Source organism: Vipera berus (genome assembly GCF_964194415.1).
Source record: "Vipera berus genome assembly, chromosome: 3".
In the NCBI taxonomy this organism is placed as follows: Eukaryota; Metazoa; Chordata; class Lepidosauria; order Squamata; family Viperidae; genus Vipera; species Vipera berus.
In genome coordinates this window covers 95336229-95348716 of record NC_138204.1, presented here as the reverse complement: position 1 = coordinate 95348716, position 12488 = coordinate 95336229, and the positions used below count along the sequence as shown (strand labels likewise).

Genomic DNA, 12488 nt, shown 5'->3' with positions numbered 1-12488 from the left:
ACTTTCCTTTAAGAACACCTATTTTGCTGCATCAGTGTGGTTGAATGATCCATTCATTCAGAAAAGCTGGGCAGAATTATTCACCTCTCCTGCTGTGAAGGAGGCAGAGCTGGAACAGTAATTCATGCTGAGGTGTTACAAAGATTTGTGCTGTCTCATGAATTTGTATCTTGGGCTTCCATGAGGCTTTAATTTAATTTGTCTAATTTATATCTCATGGTTCAGTACTTGAGAATTTCTTAATGCAATGGGTTGCTTTTATCTTGCACATTTTCAGTTAAAGAGAAAACATTGAACACATATTTCTTGTAAATGTATTATCAACTAGTAATTTTCCCCTTTATTTTCTTTTAAAGATATTTGATTTAATGGATGCAAAGGCACGTGCAGATTGTATTAAGGAAATTGATCTTCTTAAGGTAATTTTCTTTTCTTTTCTGAAATGAATATATTCCAACATTACTATTTTGATAATAAAAGAACCAATAAGTTATTGGATATAGGTAATTTTGTGCATGTCATTACATATGAGTAGCAAGCTATCTTAGCTTAGAGCTTCACTGAATAGTCAATAGGTCAGTTTGAATTAAAATTTTATGTCAGATTCACATTCATCTGTGGAATTTGAAGCAGACTAAATCTGGCCTAGTGACTTTCTTCCTGGGGGAATGAGAATGAATCCTGAAAAGGCACCAAAGGTCTTCCAGCAACTTAAAACTGAGTGAACAGGTCTCACCTACTGATCTTACTATACACCAGATGTACTTGATAAAGTGAGCCATAATTTAAGAACTTTACCCGATAATAAATTGATCCAACCTTTAAACCAAAGATCCTATATGAATTTTTGTTATTTTTCTCTATAGACTAATGTGGCTTTCCATCTAGAAATTAATTTCAGCATACACATTTTATAAGTTTTGGGTGTTTCTTCTCCACATGGTAATAGATTACCGGTATATGCTATATTTTAGGTTAGAACATAACTGAAATTTTATTTTAAGTTACCTATAATTTTAAAAAGGATCAGTGTTTGCTCATGGGTTATAGAGTTCTTGTTTTTGTTAACATGCTACCTTTCTCTACTGCCTTCCCTTACTTTGAAATAGGTTTGTTATATGGGTGGTATGATGAAGGCACTGGCCAAGGAACGTAAACATATTCACAAAAAGAAAAAAGCACATAGCTGAGTTTATTTATATGTATTGTATTACACTTGAACCAATTACTGAGGTTTTTTTGTTGTCAAACCTTGTAAAAGTAGTGGTCTTCAAACTTGGCCCTGACTGAGGAATTCTGGGAGTTGAAGTCCACAAGTCATAAAAGGGCCAGGTTTGAAGACCCCTGTTGTAAAGTATTTGGTTTCCATTTTGCTTTATTTTTAAAATGTTTCTAAAATCTGCAGATAGTGTTTGCTATAGGAAAATATATGCTGCTTGTTTTAAGTGTTTATTATAACATATGATTTTAAAAATTAGTTAGGTATGTAACCTATTTTTCACTTATTATGTTTACACCTTTTAGTTATGCAGATAGCTCTTAACTTATATCTGGTCATTTAGTGACCATGCAAAGTTATGGCACACTTCTCTGGGGCTACTCATATAGCTCATTGAAATTCTGATGGCTAGGTCACTTGCCCACAGTCACATGATCACATTTTGGGTGCTCAGCAACTGACCCCACATTTATGACTACTTGCAGTGTCCTGAGGTCGTGTCACCACAATTTACTACATTTCCCCCCCCAAAAAAAAACTGTCATTTACTTCAGTTTTCAGCAAAAAATGCCAATTTTCAGACAATGGATGCGCTTAATGACTGTGGTCTTTGCTTTATGACAGCCACATTTGTATAACAAGCCAACCCAAGGAAGGTTGTAAAATTGAGAAAAGTCCTGAGGTGACTCACTTAACTATCAGCATGACTTATGTCCATAATTCTGGGATCAATTACAATCATAAGTCAAAAGACTATTTATTTATTTTATTTTAATTCCATTTATATTCCGCCCTTCTCCGAAGACTCAGGGCGGCTTACAAGCTTAGCAGTAGCCTTCATTCTGTGTATATGCCTGCTTATTAGGGCTTTCACCCCCCCCCAAGCGGCATTATTACAAAGTCAGCTTAATTGCTCCCAACAATCTGGGTCCTCATTTTACCTACCTCGGAAGGATGGAAGGCTGAGTCAACCTTGAGCCTGGTGGGATGCGAACCTGCACTAATTGCAGGCAGCTATCTGTACAATTGTACATTAATCTGTCCATAATTTTATCTTTTCAAAAATTTCTTCTGCAGCATGCTGGAAACGATACATCAAACCTTTGCACTTTGCACTGGAAAAGCTAAAGTCTTTAGATTTTAAATTATTTTATGTATTGTTTTATGTACAATGCTATATTATTCCATTGAAAAGAACAGCATTCGCTAGTGTTAGTATTGGATTTTTTTTTTTAAAAAATGCCAACATTGGGCATTGGCAGAAGATAGATCCTTGCAAGAACAGGTTTCAGCATAGAGAAAATCTATTTCCTAATTGTCACTAAGCAGTTATTTGTATTCTTTTGTATAGCCAACATCTTGAATCCTTGTGACTACTTGAACAAATCCCTGCAGGTTTCTTAAGACTTCCAGAAGTTCTTTGCCATTGCCTTCTTCCTAGGTCTGAGAGAAAATGTCTGGCCCAAACTCATGAAGTAGCTTCAGGCCTAAAGCAAGACTAAAACTTACTTTCCTGGGTTCTAGCCCAGTGCCTTTAACCACTATGTTAAACTGGCTCTGTAAATAAAACATAATATTTAATTTTATTATAATTGTATTATATTTTAAAAACAAAATGCATTTTATATTATAATAATAAATACTATGAATATAATTACAATTTAAAAATAAAATATATTTAATTTTAAAATAAAAGAGGTGAATATCCTGAAAACTTGTCTACAGAGATTCTTAGTCATCCAGGACATGGTTGTCCCAAAGGTGATTTTTTTTAACAAGGCAACTGAATGAATGAACCTTTATTGTCAAAGTACAAACATGTATACATTGAGATTGGCTGAGCCTCCCTTCGTGCCCCCACCCCCCAAGTTACAGTGACACAAAACCTCCATCTTATTACACCATGTGAGCTAATTGCACAATGCACCGGCCTCACAAGTCAATTATACATAAAGTTTATAAAATTATTTCTCATACAAAAGCCTAACAGCCCATGGATAAAAGCTGTTTTTCAGCCTGTTGGTACGGCTGGCTATGGTCCTATATCTCCTACCCGATGGTAGGAGAGTAAAGAGATACCGACTAGGGTGTGAGTCATCCCTAAGAATTTTCCTCACTGTTCCAAGGCAGCGAGCCCTGGAGATATCATCCAGTGGTGTCAGGGGACAGCCCACAATGTCTTGTGCTGTGCTCACTACCCTCTGTAATACTTTCCTGTCCGCGGCTGTCAGACCAGCATACCAAACCACAATACCATACAAGAGGACGCTCTCTATAGTAGACCGGTAAAAAAGGGTCATAAGCCATTGTTCTACCCTGTTCTTCCGCAAGACCCTGAGAAAGTGAAGTCTCTGTTGGGCCTTTCTGGCCACCTGGGTTGTCTTAACTTTCCAGGTCAGATCTTTCTTGTTTTCTTTGAAGATATTTCATTTCTCATCCAAGAAGATGAAATAAGCGTCTTGGATGAGAAGTGAAATGTCTTCAAAGAAAACAAGAAAGTTCAGTTGCCTTCTAAAAAAAGCACTTTTGGGACAGCCCGAAAATTTGAGTTTGGTTTACTTTCGCTGCCTTAACAAGGATTGCATTGATTTGTAAGTTGGGGGTTCTTCAGGTATTTTTTTTTCTTTTTTAAACCTGGCGAGTATGGAAAGAATGGATATAATTTTAATTTTAATTATAAAATAGGAAAAGTTATTTTCCCACTTGGGGAGATTTAAATGGCAGAGTAATAGTTATCATATAAATATGTTATCATTTTTACTACTGGTGTATTGTATCTGTGAATAGTAGTCTGTAGGCTGAAATATATTTGTTTTCGTAGCAACTGAACCACCCGAATGTAATCAAATATTATGCATCATTTATTGAAGACAATGAACTAAACATCGTGCTGGAATTAGCAGATGCTGGAGACCTTTCTAGGATGATCAAGGTATGAGTTTTTCTTGTTAGAATGAATTACATATAGATATTTAGTTTGATTAATGATAAGGAGTAAATTTCATTCAATCTAGAAAAAATAGCTAATGTTGTATTTCATATAGTAGGTATATGTACATCTTATTTATTCAATTGAGATGTTTACAATATAACCAGCTGCTAAAGATTATATTTTATTGTCAAATAAATTATATAGGATAATATAGATAAAAGAAAAACAGAATTATCCCCGAAATTAGACACATGAGCCCTAATAGTATAATTGGATTCCTATGCCCTTCAGGTTTGACCCAGAATTCAATTATAAAAACTAATTCGAACTTGAATATATGATAAATAAGAATGGGTCCACCAGACATATTTATATATTGTGTCTTTGGAATACACATATTGCTCCCCAAAAGACATGTGGATACTTTCCAGCAGTCATACTCCAGTTTATTGTTTGAAAGTTGCTTATAAAAATTCTATACAATTCTCTTTCTATTGTTTGGGAGTGGGGAAAGATGAATTAGGAATTAGTATGGCAACTGGTACAGGTTTGTTTTTTTAACCTATTTTTGGATTCTCTAAAGCAGAACTAGAATCAATACTGAGGCAAGCAGCCTATTATGATCTCTTCTTTCTTCACCTATATTAATCTACTTTCTTACCCCTCCCTCTATTTCCTTTTTTGATTTGTTTCTATAACAAATCGTAAGTGTATTGTATTCCAAAAAGAACATACATTTATTTATATTTAAAAGTAGATTAATATTAGCAGGTAAAATGAAACATGTTTGGCTAAATGTTTGTAAATCAATGCAGTAGATATTTTATACAACAAATAAAATAAGGAAATACTCATCTTTCAGTATCGTTCATTGGTCTACGATCAAAATAGTTTTTACTTATGCACACACACACATACATACATGTATGTTCACAGACACATTTTCAGTATTGTTTTTATTCACATCTCTAAAATATGTTACATTGAAGAAGAAAAGTACATAAGTATAAAATATGAGGATTCTGTGAATCCCCAAAGAAATTAATGCCAGAGAATCAATATAGAATATCCTTGCACTCCTCTGCTATAAATGAAAATCCTTAATATATTTTAACATTTCATATTATATTAAATATAAAATACAAAAAATATGTAAACCCACATTTACAGCCAGTTGCAGCATCTCACAGTCACATGACCACAATTTACGACAATTTGCTAGATTTCTGGGAAAAAACATCCATTGTGAACAGTGGATTCACAACTCGGGCATTTGCTTAATGACCACCTCAGAAAAAATGTTATAAAATCAGGCCAATCACGTGATGACTTGCTTAATGACCAGCATGACTTATGAATAATAGAATAACAAGATTTGCAAGGGACCTTCGAGGTCTTCCAGTCGACTCCCTGCTCAGGCAGGAAACCCTATATCATTTCAGACAAATGGTTGTCCAATTTCTTCTTTAAAACTTCCAGTGTTGGAGCATTCACACAAATACAGTTCTGAGTTGAGGAGTACCTGTATAGCAACACAAACAACATACTCTATTATGAAATATTTCAGTAACCAAATATGAAATTTAGAAATAAACATTTGGTGAACTTATAGACGGGCAACTTATTTAAATTATGTTCTAAAGATATCCACTCTTGTTTTTTCTAATTGGCATATTGTTTAAAAAGTCCAAAAGTCAAATATTTTCATTTTTCCAATTTGTATATTTAAGTAAATAACTATAAAATGAGTATGTGTAATATACACATTTCAAAGCTATACAATTTCTTTGTTTCATTTCATCCTAATTTTTCTTCAACCACAGTAGCATTGTTCTTCAGACTATATTAGTTAACAAGTCAATACAGTGTCTCATGTTTGTTGAAGTACAATTTTATTTTGCTACTACACTTTGAAAATAGAACTTTATTTTGTATGTTCCTTGGAAGAGAATACAATAAATTTATTTTTTACTTTGAATAATGTTTCTTGCTAAAATGACAGTTTTAAGTTAAGCTAATTAATAGGATACATAGATGGATAATGTTTTGGTAAATTAACCAAACTGAATGCATTTGCTTAAGTAATACGGTGTGTTTTTCTCTTTTAAATGTGTAATGCATATTAATATAATCTAGCTACCTATTTTTAATTTTGGCCTTTTTATGTGGCAGGGACAAGGTATGAAATAGTTGTCTTCCTTTTAATTACCTTGCTTTTAATACATATTCTTTTATTTTGATTCCAGTGATATGGTTGGCAGTTTCTTTTGAAAAAATGTGAACTAAAAATAATTTGGTATAGTTTTCTAGATTTACAGAATTTCTAATTACAGGAATTTTCCATAATATTCCACATTATATAGAGGTGTTAGGCTTCCATTCCATTTTTTGGAGAGCATCAGAATGGGAATGCTGATTTACTTTTAATACCGTTACCTCTTAGGTAGTTCTTCGGAGAAGACAGTTCTGAATGTAATCATATCCTTGTATAAATCACAGTTTGAATCTATGGTTAGTAAATTTACCAATTAATGTTACTGTACTTGACTCTTTTCCCCCTGCTGTTTTAATCCAGATTTTGTCCATGGTCAGATTTGATTCTATTCCCCCCCCAGTTCTGTTCAATGGTATTTTCAGTTGCCCCTTAACATACACATCATGTTTATGTAGTGAATTCAGATTACCATTTGAAGTTAATGACAGCTTGATCTGGCTATGTTTAAATATGCATAAAGTGTCATGGTATAGTAACATTTTCCTAGTTCTTGTAGTATGAATTTATGTTAGAAATATAGGAGGTTGGGAGGGAAATGCATTTCCAGATACTTTTTAGGTGACAATTTGAGGAGAAATGATATGTAACACAATAGAAAAACAATAATGCCTCTAAATGTACATTGCTTATTATGTGAACAGAGAGAATCAATAATTAAACTCAAGAAGCAGTAATTAAATTAAGATATTAATGGGCTTCTGTTCCTAATTTCATTAGATTCTTTTGGTGTATATTTGGCATGGAATTGTAGCATTGCGCATTCTTTGAAAACAGTTGGAGGCCCTGCTGACTATAGGCATCACACCTCTTGGCTATTCATTAAAGAGTCCAATCTCTGTTAGGCTGTTGGGCAGGTCTGGAAAAAAGAAGAAGAAGAAGATACTGTTTTAAGACTTGCCTGAACTGTAATGAGTGGATTTCTTAAACCAGTGGCATCTTTTTTCCAGGCTTTCATAGAAATCTGGAAAAGATTAGATATTTTTTTTTAATGATCAGCCAAAAAGTGCTATGCTTCTTTCAGGTCAGAAAGTTCCTTTAAAATAGACATAGGAACACAGTGCTTTAAAACATTATAATAAATAAATATTATGTAATGTATATTTATTTTATTTATTTATTTTTATTTTAATCCCATTTATATCCCGCCCTTCTCCGAAGACTCAGGGCGGCTTACAATCTAAGCACAAATCAACGTGCTTAGCAATAGCCTTCATTCTATGTATATGCCTGCTTATTAGGGCTTTCGCCCCCACCCCCCCAAGCGGCATTATTACAAAGTCAGCTTATTGCCCCCAACAGTCTGGGTCCTCATGTCTATTTTAATAACTATATTAGCATAAATAAGCTTATATACTTTGCACTATAATTTACAAGAAAATTTATAACTATATGGCTTAAAAAAAGAAACTTTGCACTTGGCTGCCTAAGGGAGAATAAGCAAACAAAATAAATTGGTGACGGTGGCATGCTCTGGACGCTCCTGGAATTTAACAGCTTGCTTTTGGGCCGCTTCTATCTGCACCGGCGTTTCTGGGATTGTTGCCTCGTCTGCGGGGGCCGGCTGCTGGCTTTGGTGCTTTTTTGGGCTTTTGGCCCCTTTCGCCGGCGGCGGGACTCCCATGTTGCCCCAGGCCGCCTTGGCCCGCTTTGGCGGTGGTGTCGCCCTCGGGCCGTTTTGGCGGCGGAGAGGGCGGCTATTCATCTTGGCGGCGATGGTGGTCTCTATCCTTGCTTCGGGCTGCCTTCTACGGCGACGGCGTCTTCGGGCCGCTTTGGTGGCGAAGAAGACGACCGTGGGTCATCTTACTGGAGCAAGGACGACATGGGGCTCCCACATCGCCTTTGGACTGCTTCTGCAGCGACGACGGCGACTTAGACCATCCCTTCTATTCTGGCCTGCCTACCCTTTTTGCCTTGGACATATTTTCTTATCATCTGCCTGCCTACCCTCCCCCCTCTCCCCTTGGATTTTGGACACACCTGGGTATCGGCCACTGTGGGAGAGTGGCTTGACTTTTCCATTTGCAGCCCCATAGAGGTGGGAGCTCTATGGGGTTTGCCTACCCAGAGGATATCTGGTCCACCCCCAGGAACGGAGTCTCAACCCGTCGTGAGAGGGCGGGGAGCGGCCTGTCTCTGGGGGCACCCAACTGAGTGGCAGTGAAGTTGGGTGGGGACCCAGATATCTGTCTCCATGTTCGATCCTCCCATGGACAATTAATGGGATGCCTATCCTGGACTTCCTAGACTCATGCGACGATACACTAGCACGGACTTGTACGCCCTCAGGGGTGCCCCCCTCTCCTGGGTGCGACCCGCCTCCTTAAACACTCTCAACCTCGATGACGGGCCCGAGTTTTGGGACCCTGAGAGATGGCTGGGCAGGGGCAGGGGCCGTCAACGCAAATTTAATAGAAGGCCTCTGATTACTTTTTTATCAAAATTTTTTATGGGGTTAGGGAGAGGGATGGGAGATAGGGGTTGTCTGGCTATGGGGGGTGGCCAATCAACCATGGCTCAGGCCAGACTTGGGTCCGACCGCTCGGGGGGAGAACGGGGTGTGGCTGTCTCCGGGGCTCATGTGCGGGTCGTGAGATCACCGATTCCCACGACGGGGAATGGCAGCAGGTGGATAGACAGAGGGCCGTATCGTTACCGGGAGGGCCGTCTCCGCTATTTGCAAGCGGTGAGGCGCTCCGACCCTCTGCCTCTTTCCCGAGGTTCCGGGAGCGAGGATTTGCAGCCTCCTGAGCTCCGGCTGGTGTACCTGAATGCCAGGTCCGTGGTTAACAAAGCTCCCCTCGTTAGGGATTTAGTTGAGGGTGAGCATGCGGACCTGGCTTGCATCACGGAGACTTGGTTGGGCCCTGAGGGTGGGGTCCCTTTGGTTGACCTCTGCCCACCAGGCCTCCGGGTGCTACATCGGCCACGAGCTCATGGTAGGGGTGGGGGTGTGGCGGTGACTATTAGGGAGACCTTATGTCCGCGGGAGACCACCATTCCTCAGATAGTCGGGTGTGAGTCTCTCTTTGTGAGATTTGGTTCTGGGGTGCAGTTGGGCTTGCTGCTGGTGTACATTTCGCCTAGTCGCGCAGCGGCAGCCCTGCCCGAGCTGCTCGATATCCTCTCGGGGTTGGTGGTTGAGTTTCCCAAACTTATAGTTTTGGGAGACTTCAATCTACCATCCCTGGGAGGTTCATCTGAGCTAGCTCGGGAGTTCATGGCTTCCATGACGGCCATGGACCTGACGCAAGTAATTTCTGAACCAACTCATGAGGGAGGCCACACCCTTGACCTGATTTTTTTATCTAGACGGTGGTTGGATGATCTTGGTGGGGGCTTTCCATTTATTATGCCCCTGTCATGGACCGATCATCACCTCCTGCGGCTGGTCTTCTGTTTTGCCACCCCCCGCCGTGGGGGTACGGAGCCAATTAGATGGTACCGCCCCAGATGCTTAATGGATCCTGATAGATTCCAAGCGGCGCTGGGGTCCCCACCTGCCTCCATTGCTCACAACTCGGCGGATGCCTTAGTGGAAGCCTGGGAAAGGGCAGCCACTGAGGCACTTGACCGGGTTGTACCCTTGCGGCCCCTGACCCGGTGCAGATCCCAGCGAGCTCCATGGTTCTCCGCGGAGCTCCGGGAGATGAAGCGTCGGAAACGGGGCCTAGAGAGCTGTTGGAGGACTAGCCGATCCGAACCCGACCGGTTGCGGTTAAGAACCCATATTAGGTCTTATCTCGCAGCGATGAGGGTGGCGAGGTGTAATTACTTCACCCTCATCGCGTCCGCAGATAATCGCCCGGCCGCCCTGTTTAGGGTGACTCGCTCACTTCTTAATCAAGGAGGTGAGGGAGGATCCCTTGCAGGGTCGTGCCGAGGAATTTAGTCAACATCTGTCGGATAAAATCGCTCGGATTCGGACCGGTTTGGACTCCAGCTGGGCAGAGTCTGGCGATCAGGACACGGGCGGTCTTGTCAATGTTATCTGGGAAGAGTTTGATTCTGTGACCCCTGATGAAGTGGACAGGATTATGGGAAGGCTGAGCTCCACCACATGTTTATTGGACCCGTGCTCTTCCTGGCTGGTTTATGCAGCTAGGGAGAGGACACGAGGCTGGCTCCAGGCGGTTATATCTGCTTCTTTGAGTGAGGGTTATTTCCCCACCGTCTTGAAGGAGGCGGTGTTGAGACCTCTCCTCAAGAAGCCTGCCTTGGACCCAGCTGTATTGAACAACTTTCGTCCAGTCTCCAACCTTCGCTTTCTTGCGAAGGTTGTTGAGAGTGTGGTGGCGCATCAGCTCCCTCTGGTCCTGGATGAAGCGGATTATTTGGACCCCTACCAATCGGGTTTCAGGCCCGGGTACAGCACGGAGACGGCATTGGTCGCTCTGGTGAATGATCTCTGGAGGGCTCGGGATAGGGGATATTCCTCTGTCCTAGTCCTATTAGACCTCTCGGCGGCTTTCGATACCATCGAACATGGTATCTTGCTGCGGCGCCTCGGGATTGGGAGTGGGAGGCACAGTTCTTCAGTGGTTCTCCTCCTATCTCCTGGGACGCTCGCAGTCGGTGTTGGCAGGGGGGCAGAGATCGGCCCCTAGGTCTCTCGTTTGTGGAGTTCCTCAGGGGTCGGTTCTCTCGCCTCTCCTGTTCAACATCTACATGAAACCGCTGGGTAAGATCATTCGTGGTTTTGGAGTTGGGTATCATCAATATGCCGATGATACCCAACTTTTCTTTTCGACCCCAAACCACCCCAGTGATGCCCTCGCTGTGATGTCCCGTTGCCTGGAGGCGGTTCGGGTCTGGATGGGGAGGAACAGACTTCAACTCAACCCTGACAAGACTGAGTGGCTGTGCATTCCGGCATCCCGGGACATTCAAAATGTTCCATCTCTTTCTATGGGGGGTGAGCTCTTACCCCCCGTGGATAGGGCTCGCAACTTGGGAGTCCTCCTAGATTCACGGCTTACTCTGGAAGATCATATAGTGGCCGTGACTAGGGGGGCTTTTGCCCAGGTTCGCCTGGTGCGCCAGTTGCGGCCCTATCTGGACCGGGATGCCCTGTGTACGGTCACTCATGCGCTCGTGACCTCTCGCCTTGACTACTGTAATGCTCTCTACATGGGGCTTCCCTTGAAGACCACTCGGAGGCTCCAACTGGTACAGAATGCGGCCGCGAGAGTTGTCTTGGGAGTTTCCCGGTACTCCCATGTTACACCTTTGCTCCGCGAGCTGCATTGGTTACCAGTTGTCTTCCAGGTGAGGTTCAAGGTCTTGTTTATGATCTTTAAGTCCTTACATGGCATGGGTCCGGGTTACCTCAGGGACCACCTGCTGCTGGCGTCAACTTCCCTCCGCCCAGTACGTGCCCACAGGGAGGGCCTCCTCAGGGTGCCTCCGGTCAGGGAATGCCGACTGGTGGCCCCCAGGGGGAGGGCCTTCTCTGTGGGCGCTCCGGTATTATGGAACCAACTGCCGGTTGAGCTCCGGATGGCATCAGACCTCCGAACCTTCCGCCGCGGGCTGAAGACCCACTTATTTGAATTAGCTGGTCTGGCCTGATGGGGAATATGGGTTTTTAAATTGGTGTTTTTTAGTACTTTATTATTGTTTTTTAACTGGGCACTGGTTTAATTTCTTTTTAACTTTTGTATCGTTATTTATATATGCCCTGTGAACCGCCCTGAGTCCCTAGGGAGAAGGGCGGTATAGAAATCAAATAAAACTAAACTAAACTAAACTGCCGGCCCGCGGGCCGGAGCGTCACGGAGAAACCGCGCCCATCCCATTGCCGGCAATGGGAAAAAGTTCCGATACGTCGCGCGACGTCACGTGACATCGTGAGTTTGACATGTCTGACTTAAAGAATATCATGCCTTAGAGTTTGGAAACACCTGGAGGAGAATTTCTAAAGATAGACCTGGCTGGTTTGGTATTTCAGCATTCCATTGGAGATACTTCCAGTGCATGGGAAATGTGTAAAGGAAGTTCCTGGACAGGTATAAGTTGTATCTGTTGTGTTTTGTACCTTTCTAGTGGCATACCAATTTCTG

General features: G+C 41.8%; 1 protein-coding gene across 3 annotated transcripts in view; it reads left to right on the top strand.

The window, feature by feature from the left end:
- The window catches only part of NEK7 (NIMA related kinase 7), a 75547-nt gene that overhangs the window by 32906 nt on the left and 30153 nt on the right, over window positions 1-12488 (top strand). For all 3 annotated transcript variants that reach the window (XM_081326140.1, XM_081326138.1, XM_081326139.1), the window contains 2 exons: window positions 357-419; window positions 4041-4151. In XM_081326140.1, coding sequence (XP_081182266.1) covers window positions 357-419; window positions 4041-4151 — 174 coding nt within the window. The remainder of the gene's footprint in view (window positions 1-356; window positions 420-4040; window positions 4152-12488) is intronic.